Source organism: Anopheles moucheti, chromosome 3 (genome assembly GCF_943734755.1).
Source record: "Anopheles moucheti chromosome 3, idAnoMoucSN_F20_07, whole genome shotgun sequence".
Taxonomy (NCBI): domain Eukaryota; kingdom Metazoa; phylum Arthropoda; class Insecta; order Diptera; family Culicidae; genus Anopheles; species Anopheles moucheti.
This window is the reverse complement of record NC_069141.1, coordinates 56,850,390-56,876,043: the sequence shown is the minus strand read 5'-3', so window position 1 is coordinate 56,876,043 and position 25,654 is coordinate 56,850,390. Positions and strand designations below refer to the sequence as shown.

The following is a 25,654-nucleotide window of genomic DNA, read 5'->3' as shown; positions in this document are numbered from 1 at the left end:
ACCAACTATTAAGAAGTAAAAATATATCATTACAAATTTTAAAAAACAATCCATTTCCGTCGTTTGCTAAAGTGTTTGATGAAGCAAACATGATGAACAACAATTAGGAAATTACAATGGAAGAATGTTCACCCTGAATTGCAGCATTTATTGAACGCTTGCCCGTGTTGAAAATGCGGTAAAAAGTAACATTCTAAGAGTATTCTAATCCTGAAGATAAGCAGACATTGGAGACAAGAGTTCCCACAACCTAAAAAAAAAGATGTCCAAAAGGGGATATTAAACCCCACTTTAGACGTTCAGTGCCTTGAAGCTCTCACGCCACAGCCGCTCGGACGTTTCCTCGTCGAACTTCATCTTGGATTTAGTTTGTTCGACATTCGTCACAAAATATCCGGTAACTGGATTCCTTTCCTCCGTGTTAATATTGTCCGTTGCACAGTGGATAATGTTTTGTGCACCCTGGAACAAAAGAGACCATATTACACCGTGAGCATAGGAGGTAAGAATGTCCGCTCTTACCTGACGTGCGGAACGTAAAAACAGCAGCACGACCGGTGAGAACAGCACGTAATGGTACCATTTGGGATTGTAGCTCCGGAAGAAATCGGTATGGCACAGGCCCGGACACAGCACGTGCACGTTGTAACCCTGCTTGTACAGTTCGCGGGCAAAGTAAAAGTTCATCAGCTTGGAATTGTTGTACAACGTGTTGGTCCGTTCACCACGCCCACGTTCGACCCATTTGCCAAGACTGTCAAAATCGATCTTTGCCCGCTCGTGCATCTTCGACGACACGACCACAATCCGAGCCGCATTCGCGCGTATATTATCCTTCAGCAAATCCACCAACAGGAAGTGGCCCAGATGGTTCACGCCGTAATGTATTTCGTAGTTTTCCTGCGTGTAGGTCGGCGTCTGCATGGCCAACCCGGCATTGTTGATCAGACAGTCGAACGATGGGTAGCGGCTCTTGATCGCTTCACTAAAATCACGGATCGAATCGAACGATGCGAGATCGAGCTCGATCGGGATCAGCTCACCTTCCGGCGTCTTTTGACGGATGCGACGGATTGCTTCACCTGCTCGCTCCATACTCCGGCAAGCCATAATGATCGTTGCCTGACGGGCGGCAAGTGCCAGTGCCGTCTCGTACCCAAGCCCAGTGTTGGCACCAGTTATGATAAAGACTTTGCCCCGTAGCGTTGCGTTGTTCCGTACCCAGCCCCATTTCCATTCGCGTAGCTTACGAATAACGTACAGACTGGCCCCAACACCAACGGGCACGAGAAGGTAAAGCAGTGAGGCAGACATGTTGAAGGCGTTACGCTATTTTGGGAGGAGAAAAAGAAGAGATCGAGACGATTGCCATTAGCAAGCGATCAATCGGGTTTTTGAACGATTACTGTATGGCGCATCCAAGCAGGTGGATGGAATCAGTGTTGCCTAGGGTGATGGTAACGAACTGAACAAGAAGCTGAATCGAACAACCTCGAAGAGCTGTAAGGTACAGTTGAGTAAGTTTATTACATTCCATTCTATTCACAAACGCTTTCGTGCGTACATCTATCGTTTCGACCTTAAAGTAGATTTTAACAGTATCAACGTATTAGAATTAGTGTATCTGTGCATGGAATAGCGTCACCGCGATGAGAATCGTTTGAGTCGTTTGTCTGCTAGTACAACATCTACTGCTTCTTTTTAGACTCGTCCTTTCGATCGATCTCTTCCGGTGGATTGTCGTCTTCCTTCGCATCTTCATAGCCACGCAGCGCGTATAGCAGGATAATCACGTTCACGACCAGTACCGCCGCTACGACCGAACCGCAGGTGTTTGGGAAACCGTCGATGTGCAGATAGTGTGTCAGTGCGTACCGCGTGCTGTAGAAGGCCGCAAACGGCAGTGTGAACATTGCCGTACTGTACAGTAGCAACCATCCCAACGCGGACGACGCTTGCCGTTGGGTGGCCGAATTATTGATGTACTCCTCCGGACGGTCTGTTACGTTCGGTGCACTGTTAGCCATGCTGGAGGTGTTAGAATCGATCAACTACAATGCACCATTAGCACCACACAACGAACGTACGGGAAGGTATTTATACGACACTGCAAGATGATATATTACATTCGTGAGTGTAAGAGAGGTTACGGTACAGTAGCTTAATGTCAGACGTAATTCTAAATCCCACAGGTATAGCAACCCTTTGTACATCCCATGCGTGTTAATGCAGAAAAGTATATACAAGGATTTGTTATGAAAATAATCTTATCCTTTAGGGAACACACCACACCACACCGCACACATACCAAGCCAACTAATCTCAGTGATCCAGAGAAGAACCAACCCATTACAGGAATCCAATATGCCAACGAGGAGGACCAAACCCCTAGGTAACAGTAGTTGTTTGTAAAAATATGTTATCCTAAAACCCCTTATCGTAAGTCATAAAATTTCCTTCCTAAGTGCTTTGTGCATCTTTTATGCTTTTAGCTTCCGATTCCGCAATCGCACGAACACTCTCCTCCCACAACCGGACGGACGTTTCCTCGTCGAAGTGAAACTTTGAATGGCGCATCTTCACGTTCGAAACGAAGTATCCCGTCAGTGGATTACGCTCCGGGGTGGTAACGCTTTCCGTTGCCGCATAAATAATATTCTGGGCACCCTGGATGGATGATGATATAGGAAAAGGAAGCGCTTTCATTAGCTACACGGTCGTCCGGTCGTGTGCAGTGTTGCAGTGTACCTGTTCACCGGATCGAAGCAACAGCCACACGATAGGGGAAAACACCAGATAGTGGTACCACTTCGGGTCGTAATGCCGGAAGAAATCCGTATGGCACAGGCCCGGACACAGCACGTGCACGTTGTAGCCCCGTTTGTACAGCTCCCGGGCGTAGTAGAAGTTCATCAGCTTCGAGTTGTTGTACAGCCGGTTCAACCGGCTCCCGTACTCAACCCAACGGCCCAGATGCTTGAAATCGATCTCTGCCTCGATCTCGTGCATGCGCGAAGAGACCACGACGACGCGCGTCCTTTGCTCGAGCAGTTGCTCCCGGAGCAAATCCACCAGCAGGAACTGACCGAGATGGTTTACGCCGAAGTGAACTTCATAGTTTTCCCGCGTAAACTCTGGTTTCCGCACAGCCAATCCAGCATTGTTCACCAGACAGTACAACTGCGGCATGGTACGCTGTAACTCCCCGGCAAAGCGTCTAATCGACCGGAACGATGCCAGATCCAGTTCCATCGGTATTAATGCGCCCGGTATGGTACCGCCCAGCTCGGAGCGTATTTTTCCGATCGCTTCATTAGCCTTGGTCAGATTACGGCACGCCATTACGATTGTTGCCTGCCGGCGAACGAGCGCTTTCGTTGTTTCATAGCCGAGCCCGGTATTCGCACCGGTAATGACGAATGTTTTGCCCTCGAGTGAAAAGTTTGACTTAACCCAGCCCCATTTGCGCAGCTTGTACAATCGCAGCAGTACGATCGAACCGAGCAGTCCGGTGGCGGCCCCAGCACTCGCCAACGGTAGGGTCCCTTCCGACGGGAAGAATGGCATGCTGGACGGGTGATGATGAGTGGTGTGAACCACGGGTTTTGTGATTCGCTGTGATAAGACGCCGTTCTAGAGTGAAAGGTAAAATCACAATCTTGTGGATGATATGAGGGTTTCGCGCCGAAACAGCCATTCCCCCAGCTGTTCATGGTGATTATTTTGTTTACATTTTGAGGATATTGTAATCACGTCTTGTTGTGCAAACAATTAGCATGAGTTTCTGCATTGATTTGCCTACTAATACATAAGGTTCATTTATTCGTAAAGTTAAATTTAAAACTTGCATTGAACAAATTAATACATTTTCATTGCTCATTAGTTAATTGCCCTACCACTAATTAGCGCTTATTATTCCACGCACTGCACGGTCGAAGCTAGCCGACGTTAGCGGTTCGCCCGGCGTGTAGAATGGATTGCAAACCGCATCCGTGTAGAGATTGTGTAGGTTGCGGAACATTGCCCGCACCTCGTTCTCCCGGAATGACGACGTACTGCTAGCGTCGATCACGATCAGAAATTTGATCTTGGTGTTCGTAACATAACCGTAGATCTTGTACTGTTCGGTCGATATGAGCGTACCGAGATATAGCTCTCGACCATCGGCCGCAGCCTTCTGGTTGGTGGCGCACCGTTCATCGATTACGTCCAGCGAAGCGTGGACCTGGTACTGCAACGCGATCTCCTTATCCACGTTCGCGGTCGCGATGTACAACGGGGCGTTATCCTTGCCGATGATCGCCACACAGGCACACATCTTCGGTTGTATCCCGGTATATGGCACACCGCGTGGCGGATGGCAGAGGAGCAGGCCAAAAGAGAGCAAAAAAAAAAAAAGATCGTTTTTCCATCATAGTTTAGTATGCCAAGAGATTGAACGGCGGTAAACGGGGCAATATTGGATGTTGCAAAAGGGTGGTCGGTTGGAATGTGTATGTGCAAAGCAGTCGTGAAGAAAAATCTGCTGTCCGGCAGTGGGTGGGTTCTATTTCACAATCATCCCCAACGAGAAAGAGTGGGTTGTGTGGCTCTCATGCATGGGTGATTTTGTCTACGTGGTGTTACGCCCTAGTCTAAAAGGATGATGCGCAAGGGGGGTTTGTACATCGAAATGAATTGATTCGACCATTCCACTCCTTTGAATTATGCTAATTTTCGATTAACATCATATTGATTTGCTTTCACAACTGAAAAGGTCAACAAAAGCTACATAGTGACGCCCAGACTCGGAGCATATTCAAGAGGGTACTACATCTTTAACCACTCGGACAGATCGTTACCTACTGCTTATACTTCACTAACGAAACCTTACCTTGTATAACGTTGATCGGAATGTTGTTAAATGGAAATATGGATATATTTTCCCGTGAAAATGCACCGTAATTCCTTCGCTGAGCTAGTTTGCTTTTGTTTTCACTGCTTTCGGAAGTCACGCACCTTTGTTTACGGCACAGTTTGATTGTCAAATTTCGGCAAAACGGGCGACTTCGGGTTTTCGGAGAAATGTCAGTCGACTGAGCCCCAGTGAAAATTCTACACCAATCATAAGAAATAAATATTTGAATTGAGCAAGGCGCTTACTGCACGTGGATATGCATTTATTTTGATTGCAATGTGGTTTAATTATCGCTCCTTTCTATTTCAACACATTATTTAACAAGAATTTACGCCGAAGAGCAAATCTGGTCCCACATAATATGTTGAATTGTACGTGAATGAGTTTAAATCGTAACAAAAACCCGTCCGATTGTTTTGTAACAAATTATCTTTATTTTTTCCGATAATGATCCTTCACAAACGTTTCCCCGACCAGTATCGGGAACACCAGACTAGCTTCCGCGTATACCTTCACCGGTGTAGCATCCTTTTTAATTTTACCCCACGACACGGCCTCATCCGGTCGTGCCCCGCTATCACTCCCATCGTACTCCGATGCCGTGTTGATGAACACGGAAAAATCGGCCCCATTACGCATCAGGTTCGCGTTGCAAATGTGATGCTTGATGACACCACCCCCAACAATGATGATGCCCGATTGAACCGCCTTCACGGCCATCGTGTTGAGCCGCCGTAAATCCGACACAATGTCTACCACCAGTCCCGGATTACGAAACGAGTGGAAGTACATCATATCGCCCAGACTTCCATCGGTTAGGGCGGGACTGAACACGGGAATGCGATTTTTAGCCGCCCAGTAATAAATCGATGATTCATCGTTAATTTTTTCACCCAACCTTGCGATCACTTTCGATGGTGTCCAAAGCGTGCCCAAGCTCTTCTGCTCCTGTAGCATTTCGTCAAGGATCGGTATGACCCAATTCTCAAACTTGCAGTAGTTTTCATTCGGTACGAGAAGATTACCAATTCGGTTGATACCACGTTCGCGCAATTCACGGCCCACCATCTCGAACGAACCGAGGTACGTGGGGGCCAGACATTTGATTAAATCTTCCTCAACGCCTCCCGCCGTCGTTACGATACAGTCCACCATATGGTGCTGCACCAGAAAGCGAATCGTTTCACGCACTCCGGCCGACACCATATTGGAGGTATATCCAAGGAATATGGTACAGCTCTTTTTCCGCTTTATGAATTCATCCTCTTCGTACGTGTCTAATTTGTCCTCCGCCAATGGCACTTGTCGTGCAGCAATCTACAATGCACTACATAGAATTAGAATTCATCTAATCGTTAGGAACCATATTTGCCGTACCATTTTGTTCACTTCTTCAATCGCCTTCCCAAGATTCGTCGCCTGAAAACCGCTGTGTACGTACGAGCTGAATAATTTCTCATAGCTGTAGCCTTCGTTCCAATCGTAGCCACGGATTTTTGGAGTGTTTTCTGGTAACTTGGAACTTTCCTGCAAAACCGCCTCTTTAGCCACACTCGGTTCTTCGCATTTTTCCATCTCTTTGCTTGAATATCCGGTCCGTATCAACCCGTTCAAACCACCACATGTGTTTCTATTTTGCACTTGATTTGTTTACATCGATTCTGCATCGTCGGACGCATTCCGTATGCAGCGGACAAATGTCAAACTCAAATTCGAATTGTATGAAGACAAAACAAGAATTCTTTGCCAAAAAACCTTTCCTTTTAGAAGCAAAATCTTGTAAATATAACTTTGCACGAATTGCGGTAAATTAAAAACTACTTAACTCACACCTTTCTTATCAATTTCATACAATTCTCAGCTAAACAAAAGCGCCCTCAGGTTGTAGCTCTTTTCAAACTGCCAAAGTCAGCTGACAAACGTCAGTGAAACGTCAGGCGAACACACGCACACAAAAAAATGGTTTCTCTCTCTCGGTCTAAACAAACGCGGTACTGTGCGGATCTGGTGCGGGTTTCGAATTTTATTCGTAAGTAATCGCGAGTTCCGGTTCGGTTCGGTTCGGTTTCCCGTGTTTTTCCGTGTGTTTCGTGTTTATTCTTTTCTAGTGTTGTGATTTTTTGTTTTTCCTACAATGAAATCACGTCCAATGGCGATGGTGAAGCAGTAAGAACGCAGTCCATAGCAAAGGTAAACAGACCATTTTGCAGGCGGCGTGACTAAGAAAATGGGAAAATCCGAATGGGTATTCATCTTGAACAAACTCTGTTCCATAAAATTCGTAGTGAATATAGCTTGGAGGTAGTCAAGGTGCGACCTACTTAAAGAATTAGATATCGAGATCTACTTTGCCACACTGCGTTGGATACCGAAAGCAAGTAAAATTCCCCGGGATAGAATCTATTCCGACTAGTATACTCGGCTGCACGGTTGCTATGGCACGTTGGAGATAGTGAGTGCTGGTTAGTCGGTAATGCGGTAGCGTAAATAGCTGATAAACTATTCCCACTGCTGGACGAAGCCATCCAAAAGGAGGGAAGTGGAAAGCAGGAAATTAAAGAAACGGAATTATCCGTCACCATAGCAGCACCCGCACGACATCACCCGGATCGAATGCCACCCGCTTCCGATGCAAGCATACTGCAGTAGTGCTGACCGATGCAATATGTACAGTGGTTCAGCAATTGACGGTCATTCTCGTGTGGGACAAGGCCACTCGCTACGACGACTCGTGTGTTTGGGGAAGAGACCCCAAAAATAACGAACCACCCCCGAGTTAGGTGCGCCATGTACATAGTCGCTTGTTTGTACTGGTTAGACAATTGCCGCCGAGTGGCACGATTTCGCTCGCGAAGGTCGAATTGCACCGGACGGACACCCCGGTCCCAAACGAATGCAACGGGACAGCAGGGGTAGTTGCACATGCAATACAGCGTATAGAGTATATAGGAGAGTTCAGCTTTGCAGTCCGGGGGGCGGGAATCGTCGTACCGATCCCACACCCGTCTCAATTCGTTATGCGAACGGGTTTTTCATGTCAGTTTTCCTCTACTGATTGCAGAACGAGAAACGAGCCCCTCACGTTCCAATCAAGAGTGAATCGATCGTATACTGGTACTAGTACTACGGCGAGCCATCTGCCTTATTACCTTGTCCGGGCACCCCCTTTACACACTACCCTTCTGCGTTGGGTTCAAGATGTTCTTGAACTGGTGGCCTTGAGAAACGCACCGCGTTGCCGTTGCAATAACTCTTCTTCCGCTCTGTAACATCGTGGTTACGTTTATGATTTCTCCTTTGCGTTGTAGCTGAACGGAAACGGTGTTCAAATTTACGGGATTCGATCCTTGAACTGTCTCCCTCACCCACCGTACCAGACGGTGGCCTTGGCGGTTTAAATCACTTTTTGTTATGCTTCTGCCGTCTTGAAACATGCTCGTTTTTGTTCATTTTAATGACCGAGTGATGGTTAGCATAACACAGCATTTATGCCAACGAGCAGCAGAAGGTTGGAACCATGACGTATTTCCCTATTCATGCTTTATATAGGGACCTTGGAAGCAGGAATACGTTAATTAGAATAACTCCGTTGTCTCAACATAATTCTATTATTTGCAGGTCAAATCTGTATCGTTGGGTATTACAACAGGAGCTCCTTCGCTTTACATGATCATTCATCGCGCACCTCACGCCATCCAATCGTGTTGAAGATTTTGATGCAGACTTTACACACAGCAAAGACAACGCTCCATCATCATTATATCATCGATCACGAAAATGCGCCAAATTTGTCGAAATAATTCACGAAATGATGCTAAAAATAATCCTATCACTGTCTTCGGTGTTCCGGACCGACCGGAGAGCTTTTACCGATTGAAACAAAGGCACTGTCCCTAATAATGAAAGCTTCTACCAAACTTTTGGGCATGTGATTTTCGCTGCCATCCATCTACCGAACCAGGCAGAAGTGGTAGCTGTTTTGGGCTGGAAAACGAAACACCTATCCACAGACACACAGAGCCAGCCCGGTCCGGTGCTTCAACAGTTTGTGCAACTTATGCAATCGGTAAACGAAAATAATAACTCCTCCCGCTGTGTTGGGTTTATTCAGCACCCACCCAAACACTCCGCACTGACCCAGTCCCGGTCGGAAGCATATGGGCGCGCTTATGCTTATGTGTGATATTTTTCAAAAAATACCATGACCACTCCTCTCAGTCACTAAGCCACCGCTTCATCAGATGTGTGAATTATGGATGAGCATGGTACTATTGCATTTTAATGTGGTACCACGAATCTGAATCCTGACCATAACAACATCTGAACGGCCACAGCAACCGGTACACCGAAATGCTGCAAAGTTTGTGTTGATGTGGTTGTTTAATTTTCGATTGTGTTTTGGTTTGATGTTGTTTGATAGTTTTATAAAGACTTCACCCGCTTCCCTTAGATGCTTTGGTTATGCTTAGCGCAATATGTTGAGGGTAAGGCAATTAAAAGTTGAAAGTGTTCAGAAAGTTAAATTGGACAATCAAACACCAATTATCACGCAATGATACCATCGATTGTGGTTTTGTGAATCCCACCTGACGACTGACGACAAGACCGTAAAGTATTATTATTGGGTCGCGCTTTAGGGGTGCGGGTTATCTTTACGCCATCTAACACTTATTGGCATCCCCGGACCGAGGTGAGAAGTCGTACGATCCAATTCGGAACATTTATTGCATGGAAAGGGAGGGTAAGGTAGCATTCATCATCAACGTGACACGCACATTAGGCACGTGCTTTTCTGGTTTTGTTTTGTTGAGATGAGTTTAAGAAGAAAAAAACTTTCTATTTACCTGCAAAGTTTTATGGCTTGAAGGCATAACCGGCAACACACACACACGACACGTACGATGCTGTACGTGTATCTTCGTTACCCGGTTCCAAATGCCATTGCATAATGGCCAAATGGGGATCCGTTGAAGGGTTGGCCTGCGAAAGCGTTAGTGCGGATGGTAAACACCACGAATTTTACCAACGAAAGCTCCACTAATGAGGAAGGTCACCACGACCGTCATATCACCACTCGAAAGCAGGTTGACGAGGATAACTTTTTTAATGGAAGAACGTCACTACGGAGAAGAAGTAGAGACTTAAGGGAATTGCATTGAAGTGAGTGAGATGGAAGGAAGGAGAGCTCTTTAACTTATTCATGGAGATTAAAAAAAGGATTTTTGAAAAAATTATGACCTATAGAAGCTTAACGTTTTGGGAATAAAGTAACTTTCAATAAAAACCTCAATTAGAAGTACCAAATTGAACACCAAATTTACCCAAAGAGTCATCATCGCTATTCTCAACGTTTTAAACCAACATTTTACAATTTGGCACCCTTGAGACCTATAATTGTGGAGATCTATCAACCAACTGATGTGAAAAATGTTTTCCTAATGTTTGTTTTATAAGTAAAAGGTTACAAAATGTTCAGCTCAAAAAAGCTTATTCAATTTTAAACGTCTGCCATTGGGCCAGCAATTTTTTTTTATTTATTCTGGGACGGCCAGGCCGTATTGCTAGCCGTATTGGGCCAGCAATTAAAAAATATTAGAAAAGCATTACGCCATGTACGAGAATTAAATATCTTCTTTCAAAATATGTCTACAGTTTTAGATTTCGATGGTTTATTTTTGTGGTGTCTTCCAATCCAAAAATGCCCTTTTGCAAGTGTTTGAATGCTCGTATCTCCTCCTTAATTGTTCTATGGCGACTAACAACTCACTCACAGGCATATTGAATCATTCGTGAGTTGAACGTTTTATGAGACAGTTAGTTTGAGAGTAACAACTCACTTGCGAGTTACTTCATTCATGAATCGCTAGTCACTGTGTCACTGATCTCAAGAATGAAATCTCAAACTAATTCACTGATGAGTTGTTGTATAACTCATGAATGATTCGAGTGAGTTAAATAGTGAAAGAGTTATCCTGAATGTGAACGACTTCACACTGTAGTGAGATTTAATGAACTCATTCATTTAATGCACCTTCCCTCCCGGCAAAGTAACTCATTTAGCATGCCGCCTTTGTTACTCCGTGAGTAAAAAATGCTCGTTCTTCCTCTTCTCGCTACACACACACATTTGGTGTCACCGCCGAGTGTGTTCAGTTGTGTGTCATCTTCCGGGAGTGAGGGATGTACGAGGTGAAGCCATCGATAAAATGAAGACATTTTGTGTTAAATCTTCATAAAAAGTAAGTAAATTTGTGTAACACGCTAAAGGAGTACTCGCTTTTCATTAATTTTGTTTTAAATTACAGTTTTGTCTCGATATTTTCACGAAAACCTGGAGGAAAAAATCATCACCAAAACAACAAAGGCCAACAAAGTAGGCCTCGAGTAGACTTCGCGGTATGGCGAAAAAAGTGTTTAATTAATTAAGGTGAAATTTATGTGTGCGTGTAATATCAGTGAATTAAAATAAAAAGTGATAAATATAACATTTGTGAAAATATAAAAAAAAATCTGCGAATGTGTTGTAATCATTGTGCGCATCATTAAACCATCCGAAAAATGAAGCAGAAAAATGAACCACGGGATGAATGACGTCTCTCACGCCTTGTTCATTTGGCCTTATTCTGTTTCTCCCAATAAAGCCAGAATAAGGCGAGAATACAGCGAAAATTTTGTATGGGATTCTCTCTCAAATTGTCGGGAGGGTTATTACTCATTACTCCGAGTATGAAACCGATTTGCTTTGTTAAGATTGGGTACGCTTTTGAAGACATTTTTAAGAGTTGTTTTGAAACTAATTTGAAGCGTATTTGAATTTAACAGCTCCCAATACAGACAGTAAAAAATGCTTTACGCTCTTTCTACAGATCTTTACGACACAAACACACATTCCTCCTATTATGGAGGGCCTTTGTTTCCAACCGTTCTCTTTTAACCGTTCGTTTATTTTGCTTACTTCCAGCCCGGTCCTAAGACCTACCCCTTCGACCTCTCCTCCACCACCACCCCCGCCTGGTTCCCGTCCATCCTTTGGACACGTAGAAGCAATTCGTTGTTTGCCAGCATCAGCAGTGGCAGCAGCAGCAGCATCACCGAGCATATCCAGGCATCGAAATAGTGGGGAATGGTCGTACACCCGACGCACGCTTGTCGACATCAGCATTAACCAGCAGTGGCAGCAGCAGCATCATCATCATCATCATCACCAGCGCTGTCGTCGCCAGTCGTGGACAAGCATTCGGCGTGATTGGATGCACATTTCGATCGGTTTCCACGTTTGAGCGATACGCGCGTCAGTCAAACCTCCTGTCCTCGGTGCGCTTCGTCTTGCGCGTGGAAGGAGTGAGCGGTCACGCCACGTGGTTCCTCCTGTATGCAAGTAGTACAGCTCAGCAGCCGATACTGAATGGTGGTGGTGATTTGCAATCATATCGTGTGTAACAGTTAGTGGCAAGCGGTTAGTGATAACGATCGATCGAATATTGTGTGTTTCCGTGCCTGGGTGCCTGTGGGTGGTCAAGAACGTCCGTAGTGAACGAAACCCCAATCACGATGGTAATTTCGAAAATTTGCTGTATCGGTGCCGGATACGTGGGAGGGCCTACGTGCAGCGTGATGGCACTCAAATGCCCGGATATTCAGATAACGGTCGTCGATCGTAGCACCGAACGGATAGCCCAATGGAACTCGGACAAGCTGCCAATATACGAGGTGAGAAACAATGTGCGAAGATGCTTGTATGGCGCTGTTGTTTTTTTCTTTTGTTTGGTTTTTATTATTGTAGATATCAACCAGCAGGGTTGGCGGGTTACGACACCCGAAACACAAAACCCGTTCGGGGTGCGTGATTACCAAGTTCATCATTGGTGGCCCTGGGTCGGCACTCGGGGTTTTTATCGAAATGGGGCAAAGAAGCGCCAAATTTTCATAAGTCGGTTAAGGTCGATTCTTCCAAAAGCACCACTGCCTGTGGTCGAACTGCTGCCGCTATTCATGAGCCGTAGCGAAAATCCAAATAAAACAGAAGATCAACCGGTAAAATAAGGCGTGCACGTTTGCCGAATTTGTTCGAACCATTTTTGTGTTCCCACTCGCGTGATATGTTTAAACGTTTGCAAACGAAACGCCGCGGGGGAAAAAAACCGGAGGAGGAAAATCATAACGGATACGGCATAATGCGTAATTTATGCTTATGCGATTTCGCGCACGAATGAATGACGGAGGACGACGCGCTATGTCGCCAGTGCTATTATGTAGGATTAGAAATTGTGAAGCCACACGTTAAGGCGATATTGTTTTGGGATGGATTTTACATCATAAAGTCAAAACGGTTTGCTGTTATTGGAACGTGATCGCAGCTATCATCATGTCACAAGATATGCGTATTGGAGAATTGGTTTGATAACGTTGCTCAAATGCTATAATGTAACAGTATGGGACAAAATAAGAGCAATTCGTAGGATCTCCGAAAAAAGCGGAAAAATTTTATGAATGTTAATCATATTAGATTTGGGAAAGTTGCATTTTGTTAATATCTGATCGTTATTTGAATGATCGATAATTGTTAGTGAACTTTCGTTTCGAACTTGAGGAGGAGGAATTTATTGAGGACATGAGGAAAAGGCCTGCAGAATATTGCGTGTTTAAATACTGACTGGCTAACTTACGGTAATTCACACACACGCAAAGAACACGCGCGCAAGTGTTTTTTTGTTTCCCGGATAATTGTTTCTCGCAAAATATGTGTTTACATATGATGCACTGCATCTTCTCTTCTTCGAACTGTTTGTCCAATATCCTTCCAAGAATTCTCGTCGAACCGAAACAGAGCCCTATGTTCTTGCGCGCGATAAGCAACCGCGCGCATCACATCTGTATAAATAAACCAACGCATTATCCCACAGTCTGTCTCTGTGTTGCGTGGCGCAAAACTAAAACCCTTTTCACGACTATTTTCCTCCAAAGCGGCAAATGAAACGATCTTATCGCGGGGTCCTATGTTTGAAGAGTGGGCTTGCCCGATTGTAACCGTTGTCCGGTTTGTTTCTTGCTCATTCTTCACGGAAGTATGATGCAAAACAAAACGGTAGATAGGGATAGCGTAAAGAAAATTGAGTAGCTGTATGTATGAGCTTGGAAGCATATCCGCTCGCTGAATATCGAATTTCGTTCCCTGTGATTTTTATCACCCGTGATAACCCTCTTAGGCAGACGGGAGAATCATTATAAATGCTGTTCTTCCAATTTCTAACTTGTGCACGCAGACAGGATGATAAAATCGATATGAGAATTAAACCTGGAAAGCAAATGTCACACACAACAGATATTTTACAAGCCAGAAAAATGACTTAAACAATACTTGCAAAGGGAAATTCATTTGCTAATAATTTTGAGTATAGCAATACGGCCTCTTGTCGTTCGTTTCGAATAAAAAACATTGAGTACATTTCGAACATTTGTTTAGCAAAAACATATCAACTAGTGTTGGGATGTTGTTCCGGTTCTTACATCACTCGGGATGGTCGGGATTTAAGGCTTTCCTACATACCGGATGCTTGTCAAAGGATTGAACAGCCAGTGGAAAACCTCGGGTTGAAGATAAAAGAGGCAAAAGCTACATTTATGGTGGTACCACCAGCGGCCCTGCCAACAAATACTAACCTACGCAGGGATGAGGTACAGATAGGTGACTGCCTCCCTAAAACTTTGTAGTTCCGGTACTCACATACGCCAAAACATACGAAACTCTCTAAGCTGCGTAGTCAGCCTACGATGAAATCACTATCGGAAAGTGGATTAGACTCGTCAGGCTTAATTGGGCTGGACATGTCATTAGAATAACCCCGAACGACCGTCATTAGAATAACCCGTAAAGAGCTTTTAGGTCGTCCTCATGGAGGCGTGGTAGGCTTAAATTGAGATGTAGTGATAGCGTTGAAGACTGCGAAGCGGTAGTAGCGCCTGATAAGTACATCAGAATGAAACTTTAAAACCGAATGAATCTTCTAGTATTTGGCGATCAATCATTTGGAGATCGATAAATCAATTAAAAATCCATGAAAATAGCTCTGCAAGCTCTTGAATCTTCCATACGAACTGAATATTGTGAAACTCACTAGCAAATGCGTTACATATTTAAATACCTTTAGAAACTCCTTAGTATTCACCCACGAGCCGTTTGATAATTGTCTCAGAATTTGAATGATTCTTTTGAAATTTACCGAGTGTACAGCATCCGGTACAATCATCTACATCTCAAGCTGTTCTGCACAGAAATGTTTAGCTTTAAACTAAAATTCCACTAAAAAAGCACTCGCAAGTGCGGCGATAAGCTGCGATGTCTGCTGCACGTCCGTTGTTCGCCGCGAGACTTCTTCGGTTGTTTCATTTTAATTGTGCATTCGGCATTATTCATTCTCATGCCGTCTACATCTGCCACGAACATATGTTTGTCGTCTGCTCCGGTCCGGTTGCATTCCACAAGCGAATTGTAAGCGCATAAAAAAAGGGACAACAAAACCGCACAGAGACCGTCCATCATCGTGCAATTATAGTCCGTGTTTTTTTTTATGTGTACTTCTTTCTTCGTTACTTTGTACCGGTTTCTGCCGTTGTTCCGTTCGCGGGGGGGCCGAGTTGGCAAAAGCATAAACGAATCAGTTTTCAATTATGTTGTTCAACAAATTCACAACAGACAAATTGCCCCGCGGAGGTCATGTTTTTGTGGCATAGTTTAATTACATTCAGCAGATAAGCTTTGCATGATAGCCGCAGCTAATGACCATTACAACATTATTTAGATTAGCTTCAAATCTCGTTGCCGTGGTGGAAGACGTGAGACTATTTATAGGCGGTCCTTAGCCAAAGTGCCCTCCGGCGACCGCTCTCTACACAGTAGCCCCAGGCAACAAACCTTGGCTCCTGCTGACAGAACCCTCCGTTGGGTCGGTGGTTTCGTTTTGTGATAGTTTTGGGTTCCCCTGCGGGGAAAGATGGAAGGAAACAATAATATAAAACAAAAACCTAACTCGCACTATTGAGATTACTTCGATGGTGATCGTGATGGAGAGACCTCTCATTGCCAAAGTGACTGTTTCATAACTTTTTAAAATCCACTACCACCGACGACGACGACGTTCGAGATGGGGATGAAGCAAAGGTTTTGGAACTGGACCGGATGGAATGGAATGGGCGCAAGACTGTGCGCGCATCGCCGCCAAACGGTCGGCCGTACGCCGCGGACGTTACATCATCCAAAACTCGGGAACCCGGCCCTGCTTATGTGTAGGGAAACGTGTTTAGCTTAGCGTTTGATGGTGGATGGATTCGCTGTTCTTGACTGTGAGTATTGTGCAGTTTTTACAGCAATCATCTAGCGACTTTTGAAGGGAAATTTATCGCTGATTTTCAGTCGCAAAAGTTCGGTTTGTACATAATGCCCAACAAGTGCAGTCGGTAATATTGTGTTCTACAAACATTTAAATCTGCCCCATCTCGATCATCGTACACGGTTCTGAATAACAAGTAGATCGTCGATCGTCGCAAGAATTGCAGGTCCCTCTCTGCTGTCACTCTTCATGATCAGATTCCCATGAAATGATTAGGGATTCAAACCATGAAAGTGTGCATATGTGTGTTTTGAGATTTTCACACGTTCGCTCAATGTGTAAGGCGACGTCACGATCAACAACACCGTGCAAAGGTACGCGTCACCACCACGCGATCGGTAAATTATGTATCATCGACCTCAAAATAAGCATTGAACAATGACTCACTTTGTGCCGGAGGCTTTGTGTGTGCTATCCAGCGTTTGTGCATTGTGGTACCCTGGACGCACCCGATCAAGATATGCATCAAGGTAGGCGTACGCTTGCAAATGCCACAAGTGCAAGGATGGCAGCAGGTTGTACTTTATCATCTTTGCTTTCAGCAACGAGCGATAAAGTGGTATGATCAGGTTCTATTTATTCCTTCTACGTGGCTTCCTAGCGGTTATTAGTTTTGCATCTGCCTAATCTCTCTAATGGACAGTCATGTTTACGGGGAACATGATCTAGTCGAGAATTGAACCCACATCCCGCGGGGGAGATGTTAAGTGCTGCAGTATAGTAGATATAACGATAATTGTTGTCAATCATCTGCAATTATGCTCTCTTTTTTGAGAGCTGAACACCATAAACTTCTACGATCCTTTCTAGTCAAATAGTATCCTTTATTGATGTGACGTAATTAATGCATTGCGCACAGGAACAGTTATCTCTGTATCACTCTTTGGGTTTACGTTGAACGGTCGAACCTTTCAGTTCAGTCTAATCCAAGAAGTGGACAGAGATCAGGATACGATAGGGGAGTCAGTTGATAACCTGCCAGGAATCGAGGAATAGACGAATCTTCGCTTCAGCAACGAAAGGCCAGACAACGGCGATGCAGTCCAGCGTTGATCGAACCCAGCAACAAACTAAATCCCCTTCCAGGCAGAGAGGGTCGTCTGAATTCGGAGGAAAGTCTAAAAAGCAGACTTTTGTCAGGATTTCCAAGACTTTTGGTCCAGGATTTCCAGGACTTTGTCAAGATTTTTGTCAGGAGTCCAGCAGGATTTGTTGGACTTGACTATATCTGTAAACATGTTAAATGAGAGTGTCTCATCCAGTCACACTGGATCTCCCAAGTCTTTTACTGAAGATACTCTCGCCTATTACAAATTACACTTCCCATGGCTTTGTTAAACAACATGAAACTGGTCTCCAGACATCTTTCACATTCAACACGAAATTTTAGTTTAGCACGAGATTTGTTAATGGACCGAGAAGCTGCAACATTTAAAAACCTATTTGAACCGTACAATGATCTCACTACTGAGTGACGAATCAGAAAATTCTGGCGCTGATGGGCGGAGTATGTCTGAAAAATGACACCGGACGACACGGTCAGCGGTCAGAAGTCTTTAGATCACGCAGGGGTATAGAGAAGATATAGATGATAGTCAGTAGAACCAAATTGAGATGAAGTCAGCCAACATCGGCGATAATAGGAGTGCATAGAGGAACTTGAGTAGAAGACTCGAGCCCGTAGTGATCTACCTGTCATATTAGTGTGCGGTATATACTACTTTTCCTGTCTAGATCGTAGGAATATGAAGCTCAAGGTCAGAATCTAAATCAAACAAGTTGGAGGTGGATGTTTCTTCCTTCAATCCAGTTCTGAGTTCTGAGTCTCGGATTTCAGTTGGATGTACGCTTCACACTTCGTCACAGACATTCAATAGTGTCTATCTTATCCGAGATATCCGAGAATGAGAACCGATTAACGTACCCGAATGATGTCAAAATAGCGCAACACTTCCCAAGGCTTTGTGATCTTCGATAGATTAAATGAACTTTGTAGTTCGATCTTTTGATGGTCTTTAAGCATTCATTATCTACTGATACAATTTTGCTTTTCTGAGCTTTATTGCTTGCAATTTCAGACTTTATCTGCAGTGTGAGATTACAGTGAATCCTTTTTTGAACAAAATGAACGAAAATTACGAACTGTTTACTGATATATACCTTCGACATTTTTCCTGCTTTACCTTTACAGCCCGGTCTAGACGAAGTGGTCCGGCAGTGCCGCAACCGTAACCTGTTTTTCTCCACCGACATCGAGAAAGCGATCCAGGAGGCGGAACTCATCTTCATCTCCGTCAACACGCCCACCAAAACGTACGGTAATGGGCGAGGCCGGGCGGCGGATCTAAAGTACGTCGAGGGCTGTGCCCGTATGATCGCCGAAATGTCCCAGAACAGTAAGATCGTGGTGGAGAAAAGTACGGTACCGGTGCGGGCAGCCGAAAGCATTATGCACATCCTCAAAGCAAACCACAAACCGGGCGTGAAGTATGACATCCTATCGAATCCCGAGTTTCTCGCCGAGGGAACGGCGGTGGAGGATCTGCTCAAGCCCGATCGTGTGCTGATCGGGGGAGAACAAACACCCGAGGGGCAGGCGGCTATCGAAAAGCTTTGCTGGGTGTACGAACACTGGATCCCGAAGAAGAACATCATTACGACCAACACCTGGAGCTCGGAACTGTCCAAACTGGCGGCGAATGCATTCCTCGCGCAACGCATTTCCTCGATCAACTCACTGTCCGCGGTGTGCGAGGCAACCGGTGCCGACGTGTCCGAGGTTGCACGGGCCGTTGGATTGGATTCTCGCATTGGGCCAAAATTTCTGCAGGCATCGGTCGGATTCGGGGGTAGCTGCTTCCAGAAGGACATCCTCAACCTTGTGTACATCTGCGAGGGCCTTAACCTGCCGGAGGTGGCCGCCTACTGGCAGCAGGTGATCGACATGAACGACTACCAGAAGACGCGCTTCTCGCAGAAGATCATCGAGTGTTTGTTCAACACGGTCACCGACAAGCGCATCTCGATACTGGGCTTTGCGTTCAAGAAAAACACGGGAGACACACGGGAAACGCCCGCGATCACCGTTTGCCGGACGCTGCTCGACGAGGGCGCCCAGCTCAACATCTACGATCCGAAGGTGGAACCGGAGCAGATCATCGCCGACCTGACGCACCCGAAGGTTACCGAGAGCCCGGAACACGTGAAGCGCGCCGTACAGATCTTCGCCGATCCGTACGATGCGGTCCGGGGCACGCATGCTCTCGTCGTGTGCACCGAATGGGATGAGTTTGTCGTATGTCATCAATGTCACCGACACCACGCGTCGAAGCCGACCGGCACGGACCACCCCTACCATCACCTTCCGCCCCACCATCCTTCGTCACACCACGAACCAAGGTGCCCGGTCGTTTCTAATACTGTACCCGTTGTCCCTTTTGCTTTCTTCCCGCAGAGTCTCAACTACGAGCGTATCTACGCGTCGATGATGAAGCCGGCGTACATCTTCGATGGGCGTAAGATTCTGCCACACGAACGGCTCCAGCAGATCGGGTTCCACGTGCAGACGATCGGGAAGCGGCTGTTGCAGCAGCAGCACCACGACCCAACCGTGCGGCCCTTCCCGAGCCATCTGACCAACGGGCACGGCAGCTACGGACCGCTGGCGGCGAACGGCGACGGTCCGAGTGCGCAGGCCTAGTAGCTCTGTTGCCTCGTAGATAGTAGTGCCGCTAGTGACATCGCTTCACCCGTAGACCCGGACCCGGACCGTGACAACAGTGGCGACGTGCACCGGCAACAGCAAGCGCACCAGCGTCGGATAGCATTTGATGCTGCTGCTGGCTGGTGGCAGTGCTTCCTGCGCATGGACTGTACCGGTGCGTCGACGAAACCACCCGCCAACACCACCACCAGCAACGATGATCGATCGTCTCGCACGGAACGATGTTCGACACCACCGCCAGCGCCACCACCGACACCGCATCGCTTTCAGATCGGTTGCCGCATCGTACGTACCGTGCGCACCAGCGTGCAAAGCGATGCCATCCTCGGCGGTGTCACGTCCACGGTGGAAAGCTTGTTGGGGCAACGGCCACGCAGTCGCACGCGAAGCACACCCGGCGGCAGCACATCCGGTGACGATAACATTACGATACCACCGGAAGATAGAAAGTATTACTACTGAGCGGATTGGCGCGGGTTTTACGGGTCTCAGCCTGCAATGGTGTACTGCTTTTCTCGCGGGGCTCTATCCTCTGACGATTGTTCTCCTCATATCTTTCTTCGCTTCCTGCGTAGGGTTAGGCTTAAGATGATTGTATGAGAAGACGGTAATTGATAGGAGTGTAACATCACAGACACAGGCGAACAGGGAAGTGTGTTGTTTGGGTTAGGAATTATGGCTTACCCTCAACACGGCCCGGATTGCCTAATCGAAACGAATCTATACTCAAGTAGCTTCCTTTTCCCAATTGTGAATGTGTCCTTCCCACCCTTTTCCTGCGTGCGCTTCTATCTAGCTCCAGTAGACGGAGAGGAGTACGCGAAAGATATTCACTACGATTAGTGTGAACACTAGGATAAGTAAGACGATCGAGTAGCATACGTTCGAACGTATGCAGCGATAAACGGACGTGTTACTACTACCATTACTACTATTATCTACTAACCGCAGAGGCGCTTTTTGCTGTAGTATTTTTGCATTTGTTTACTTTTGTACGAAATCCCATAGAACATAGAGAAGACGATATTTGCTAAGAACGTGTAGTATTTTCTATCGTAAGCACAGCACAGCACAACACAGCACACAGCCACAGTATCGATCGATTTGTCATAAGTGAACCAACGAGCACCACCACCTCCATCACCCCCAGCCACATATCCTCGTTCCTCTCGTTCAGGCAATTGGTTGCGTGAGGATTTGGATGATACTCGAGATACGCGTGTGTTTGCTAGAGTATAATGTTAACGAGAGGGAAAATGAATTGGTGCATCAAGTGGGGACAGTGTTTTGAGACAGTATCCGGATAACAATCGTGCAATATAACGCAACCACCAAACTGTCCAATCAATGTTTGGTGAAAACCGAAACAGATGTAATTGTTTGAAACAGCAAATTAAAAACTACAGACCCATTGACATTGTTTTTCGAAGGTGTTCGATCATATTCCAGGTGCAGGTTCGCATCATTACGAACAGCAACGCACTTCGATTAGATAGTAACGTAATGTACGAAACGGGAAAGATGTGAAAGTGCATCACACTGCATCCATTGTGAGAATATACTATTAAAATAAATGATTCAAACCCACTACGATGATATAACGAACCAAGTACCAAATACCAAGCTACTGCAGCGCAAATAGTACTCGCAAATTGAGAAAAACGGTAACAAAACTCCGGTAAATAGCAGCGTGCGAATCGTTTAAATTTACCGCCATTAATATTTACCCCATTATTGCAAAAATTACCCCGTGAGAAGGATAACCGCTCACCTGCTCAAGGGATATTTCTCACCAATTTCTCACCGCTTCTCACTCAGCTGTCAAACGGATCAAAACATAAACATCACATCTTTGCTTGCCAGCCCTACTCGCGCTCACCGGTTTCGATTGTGCAATAGTTGTGTAAAGTGAATAAGTTATTAGCAAAAGAAAAAAAAGTCATGATAAAAACACTGTTTTCTACGCACATATTACCTGCGGCAAGGTGTCGCATCGGAAGTGCAGTGAACAATCACAGCAAATTGCACTCGGTACCGCGTTCGATACACACCCGTACGAAACCACGCATTACACCACCGCCAAAGTTAAGACCCACTGCTACGGACCACAATAAAAGCATCACCCCGTTCGGTTGGGGTCTTTTGGTACGTTTACCGACAACTATCAGCCTGTTTTTGAAACACCGCAATTTAACTGCTTTAATTGACCTTTTCGAATAGATTATCCCCGCAACAACGTTCGGGCTCGGTTGCTGGCAAGTTTATCGTAAGCAATGGAAGGAAGGTTTAATAAGCGAGCTGGAGCGTAAAATCCATATGGCACCGGTACCTATTCCCGACGAGTAAGTAGTAAAAGCTACGGAGCGGCAATGAAGGATACTTAGCCGGTTCTCTATTTCGTTTTCCCACACACGCTGCCGTACAGTCTTGCCGATCTAAATGAGATGGAGTACCAAACGGTGACGGTTCGCGGACAGTTCCTGCACGATCGGGAGCTGCATTTAGGACCACGAGCCTGCATACAGCACGGTGATAGCCACACAACCGGTGGTCTTTTCTCACAGAAAGAAGCATCGATTGGCTTCCTCGTAATCACACCGTTCAAGCTCGAAGGACGAGAGTAAGATTGGGAATATTGTTTTTAAAACCTGATATTCTCTTGTTTCTTCTCACGTTACTGAATAACCTTCAATGCATAATTTTAATTTCCTTACCTTGTTTTCTAGCGATAAAATCCTAATCAACCGTGGCTGGGTACCGAAACGATACCTCGAACCGGAAACACGACGTGAAGGTCAAGTGACCGGTACGGTTGAGCTGCAGGGTGTCGTACGGCTGCCGGAGAACCGACCACAGTTCACGCCCAAACAGCGCGGTGCCATCTTCATGTACAGGGACGTGGAAAAGATGGCCGCAATAAGCGGTGCGGAACCGTACTATCTCGACGCGACGGTATCATCGACGGTCCCACTCGGGCCGGTTGGCGGTCAGACACGGGTAACGCTTCGAAATGAACACCTGTCGTACATAGTGACGTGGTTCAGCTTGTCCGGCTTCACCACCTGGCTATGGTTCCGACAGATCGTTCGAGGCAAATCGTTTTAAACGAACTGCAATAAAATAGAATATTACAAAACTTTTCCAACCATCTTGTGCATCTCATCATTAATGCTCATTATTTTCAGTTACTTCAACAAACAATTCTGACTAATGTTGGATGAAACGGATTCATCGCGATTCAAAAATCTGAATCTTTCTTCTAATCCCCAAAAAGAATCCTTAAACATTAATGAAAACTCTTCATAGATTCACATACATCTTGAAAGCTTCCAAGGATGATCTCCAACGAACCATGATTTTACGCATTTAGTTAATGTTGTACATTCAGTAAAAAGAATTTCTATACAAGTAAAATATTACAGATGATAGAAAAAACTGTTCTAATTAATCTTTAAGGAATGGTTAACATTTGCAGATTCGTTAGCCTTTTCTCTTCTACCCTTACTCTTCTCAACAGATTCAGTATGTGCAACACTAATTTCAACCGCACTTTTCTTGTGATTCATTTCACTAGTGGGAAAAAATCTATAAATAAGACAGAAGAAAACAAAACACCAGCAAATTATTCTTTTTAACTTTTTTTATTTCTTTTTTTCTTCTCTCTATCTCTTTAACTCCTTCACTCACTCACTCACTCTCTCCCTTGCCGTCTACTCGTTTTGCAACATTTACTTTGCATAAATTCTTAAGGTCTATCGATAAGGTTCATTTAAATAATTCCTTTCTAAATGACGAATAACTGATAAAATCTACTCCCTTTCCTTCTATTTATCTTTTTTTGTTTGTTTGTTTTAGCATTCTGCGTACTTTCTCTCTCTTTCTCTTTCGTTTTCATTTGTTTCCCTTTTTAGTTTGTTATCTTTACATTAGAATGACGGTTTATAGATTTTGTTTTATGTATTCCAGTTTTGTGTTGTTAACACCACCGTGCCCACATTATCCGATCGAACGATCGTTACCACCAATCTACACACAATAATTGCCGTGTTTTAAAATTATCTTCAACTCATTTACGGGAGCTAAAATGTGCAAAAATAATAAAGAAAGAACAATATAAACTAAGAGAATATAAAATTAAAGAAAATAATCCCTAACCTTAATTATTAAAATTATAAGTAAAAGGAAAGTCTAACATATTGAAAGATCGTGCGACGAACTAGAAAAACATTAGCAAAAGAATAAGATAGTGGAATCTATCTATCTATTATAAAAATGGCTTCATTTGAACAAACGAAAAAAAAACTTCTTACACTCAAGCATTTGTTTTGGTTTTTTCTCTATGACTGCTAATTAATCGAGCCGAATGTATTAGTTACACTTTTTACCAATGCCGGCGACTGGGGATTTCCTTGCGCCAGGGGATGCTTTAATCATTAACGTAATCGTTTTTCTTAACCAGACCGCTGATAGTAATTACACACTGCCATCGATCGTGTTCGTAGAGTCGTTTCGTTTAAACGCTGATATTTGCCGCTCTTCATCGCAAGTTTCTGTATAGTGTATGCCACGCTATTCGGCGTGTTAATAAGAAACTAAAAAGGACAAATGATCCCTATCCTTTGTCGGCACATTTATTTACACATCTATGATACATTCCTCGTACGTACACACCATTTGTTTTTTTTTTTAATGCTTGGAGTTTTTGCTTGTGGTTCCATTCGTTCACTAGCAATCGGTTTTGTTTTGCTTTTTTATCATCCTTTCCACACATCAGATCTTATAACAACACACATTTGCATTACCCCACACACGTCACCACACGGTATGGGTAGTTGTAGAAAGCTTGGCTTCACTGGGCCCTAATAAATCGCATCCCAGGGGCAACATCCCGGTTGTTGTGGGGTTTTTCGTTAACCTTTGTTGTACTATTATAACGTACCGGAAAGTGAGGGAGGTTCTGAAACTAATAACAGCATTAATTCAAGAGTTTTGCCTCGCTTCTACCTACATTCGTCCCCTATTATTCTTCACTAACACTCTTTGTTAACGCTGTTCCGGAAGAATGTGGCGAATCGGTCTGATCGGGGTCGGGATGGTCGACTTGTTCTGCCCTCTCTCCCTCACATTACGATCATGTCGTCCTGTCGCCTTTCGCCGATGCTCCAGGGACGTCGAACGTTTCATCACAACAGCGGTAAAAGAAAATCCCCAACAAACGGTGTCAACATAGAAAAGTGTCTCACGAAAGGACGACACATTCAAAAGCGCTAAACAACTGGCATTGGCTTTAAACAAATCGTGTTGCTGTTTTTTATTCGGTGATCGCTCCTAAACTATTGCCTGAAGATGTACAACTAGTTAGTTACAGAGCACTTCATTAAGGGTAATTAAAACGTTCAGCTTGTGGAGAAAAAAAAACTTAGAAAGAATGCTCTTGCGGTGACCGTAAAAACGTAAAACAATCCATCATTTATAATAACGTTTTACAGGATTTAATTGTTTGTTTTCACTAATTTGTGGTTTGTGAGTGAGTGTGTGGCGGTTGTTTGTCCGGTCCCACACTTGCTGTAGATGGGTGTGTGTTTTGTATTTCCATTACCAAACGTTTAAAATTTCGGGCACAGACGCACATAACAGATCTGTTGT

The 25,654-nt window shown here is 44.9% G+C and overlaps 6 protein-coding genes across 9 annotated transcripts; 2 read left to right on the top strand and 4 right to left on the bottom strand.

The window, feature by feature from the left end:
- Positions 1-145: 145 nt before the first annotated feature.
- On the bottom strand, positions 146-5,004 carry LOC128301621 (trafficking protein particle complex subunit 2-like protein). 3 transcript variants are annotated; one of them, XM_053038196.1, is made up of 3 exons: positions 4,874-5,004; positions 523-1,329; positions 146-462 (listed from the first exon to the last, which is right to left on the bottom strand). In XM_053038196.1, the coding sequence occupies exons 2-3, from the start codon at positions 1,312-1,314 to the stop codon at positions 292-294; spliced, it is 963 nt and encodes a 320-aa protein (XP_052894156.1). In that variant the 5' UTR covers positions 1,315-1,329; positions 4,874-5,004; the 3' UTR covers positions 146-291. The 3 variants fall into 3 exon arrangements, with proteins under 3 accessions (XP_052894156.1, XP_052894155.1, XP_052894157.1); XM_053038195.1 differs by having other exon boundaries at positions 146-1,329; XM_053038197.1 differs by lacking the exons at positions 146-462; positions 523-1,329 and adding an exon at positions 3,802-4,318 and having other exon boundaries at positions 4,874-4,971.
- Positions 1,486-2,027, bottom strand: LOC128301622 (uncharacterized). Its single transcript, XM_053038198.1, has 2 exons — positions 2,018-2,027; positions 1,486-1,954 (listed from the first exon to the last, which is right to left on the bottom strand). The coding sequence occupies exons 1-2, from the start codon at positions 2,025-2,027 to the stop codon at positions 1,689-1,691; spliced, it is 276 nt and encodes a 91-aa protein (XP_052894158.1). The 3' UTR covers positions 1,486-1,688.
- On the bottom strand, positions 2,139-3,567 carry LOC128301620 (retinol dehydrogenase 14-like). Its single transcript, XM_053038194.1, has 2 exons — positions 2,749-3,567; positions 2,139-2,667 (listed from the first exon to the last, which is right to left on the bottom strand). The coding sequence occupies exons 1-2, from the start codon at positions 3,565-3,567 to the stop codon at positions 2,461-2,463; spliced, it is 1,026 nt and encodes a 341-aa protein (XP_052894154.1). The 3' UTR covers positions 2,139-2,460.
- Positions 5,005-5,329: 325 nt separating the features above from the next.
- On the bottom strand, positions 5,330-6,500 carry LOC128304183 (probable deoxyhypusine synthase). The gene is made up of 2 exons (XM_053041343.1): positions 6,275-6,500; positions 5,330-6,214 (listed from the first exon to the last, which is right to left on the bottom strand). The coding sequence occupies exons 1-2, from the start codon at positions 6,470-6,472 to the stop codon at positions 5,330-5,332; spliced, it is 1,083 nt and encodes a 360-aa protein (XP_052897303.1). The 5' UTR covers positions 6,473-6,500.
- A 387-nt stretch (positions 6,501-6,887) lies between these two features.
- On the top strand, positions 6,888-19,984 carry LOC128302935 (UDP-glucose 6-dehydrogenase). 2 transcript variants are annotated; one of them, XM_053039787.1, is made up of 4 exons: positions 6,888-7,087; positions 11,859-12,607; positions 18,476-19,579; positions 19,739-19,984. In XM_053039787.1, exons 2-4 carry the CDS (start codon positions 12,449-12,451, stop codon positions 19,982-19,984), a joined length of 1,509 nt encoding a protein of 502 aa, XP_052895747.1. In that variant the 5' UTR covers positions 6,888-7,087; positions 11,859-12,448. The 2 variants fall into 2 exon arrangements, with proteins under 2 accessions (XP_052895747.1, XP_052895746.1); XM_053039786.1 differs by having other exon boundaries at positions 18,476-19,984.
- A 1,910-nt stretch (positions 19,985-21,894) lies between these two features.
- LOC128303989 (SURF1-like protein) lies at positions 21,895-23,142 on the top strand. The gene is made up of 4 exons (XM_053041100.1): positions 21,895-22,153; positions 22,229-22,350; positions 22,434-22,628; positions 22,735-23,142. The coding sequence occupies exons 1-4, from the start codon at positions 21,950-21,952 to the stop codon at positions 23,111-23,113; spliced, it is 900 nt and encodes a 299-aa protein (XP_052897060.1). The 5' UTR covers positions 21,895-21,949; the 3' UTR covers positions 23,114-23,142.
- Positions 23,143-25,654: the final 2,512 nt, after the last annotated feature.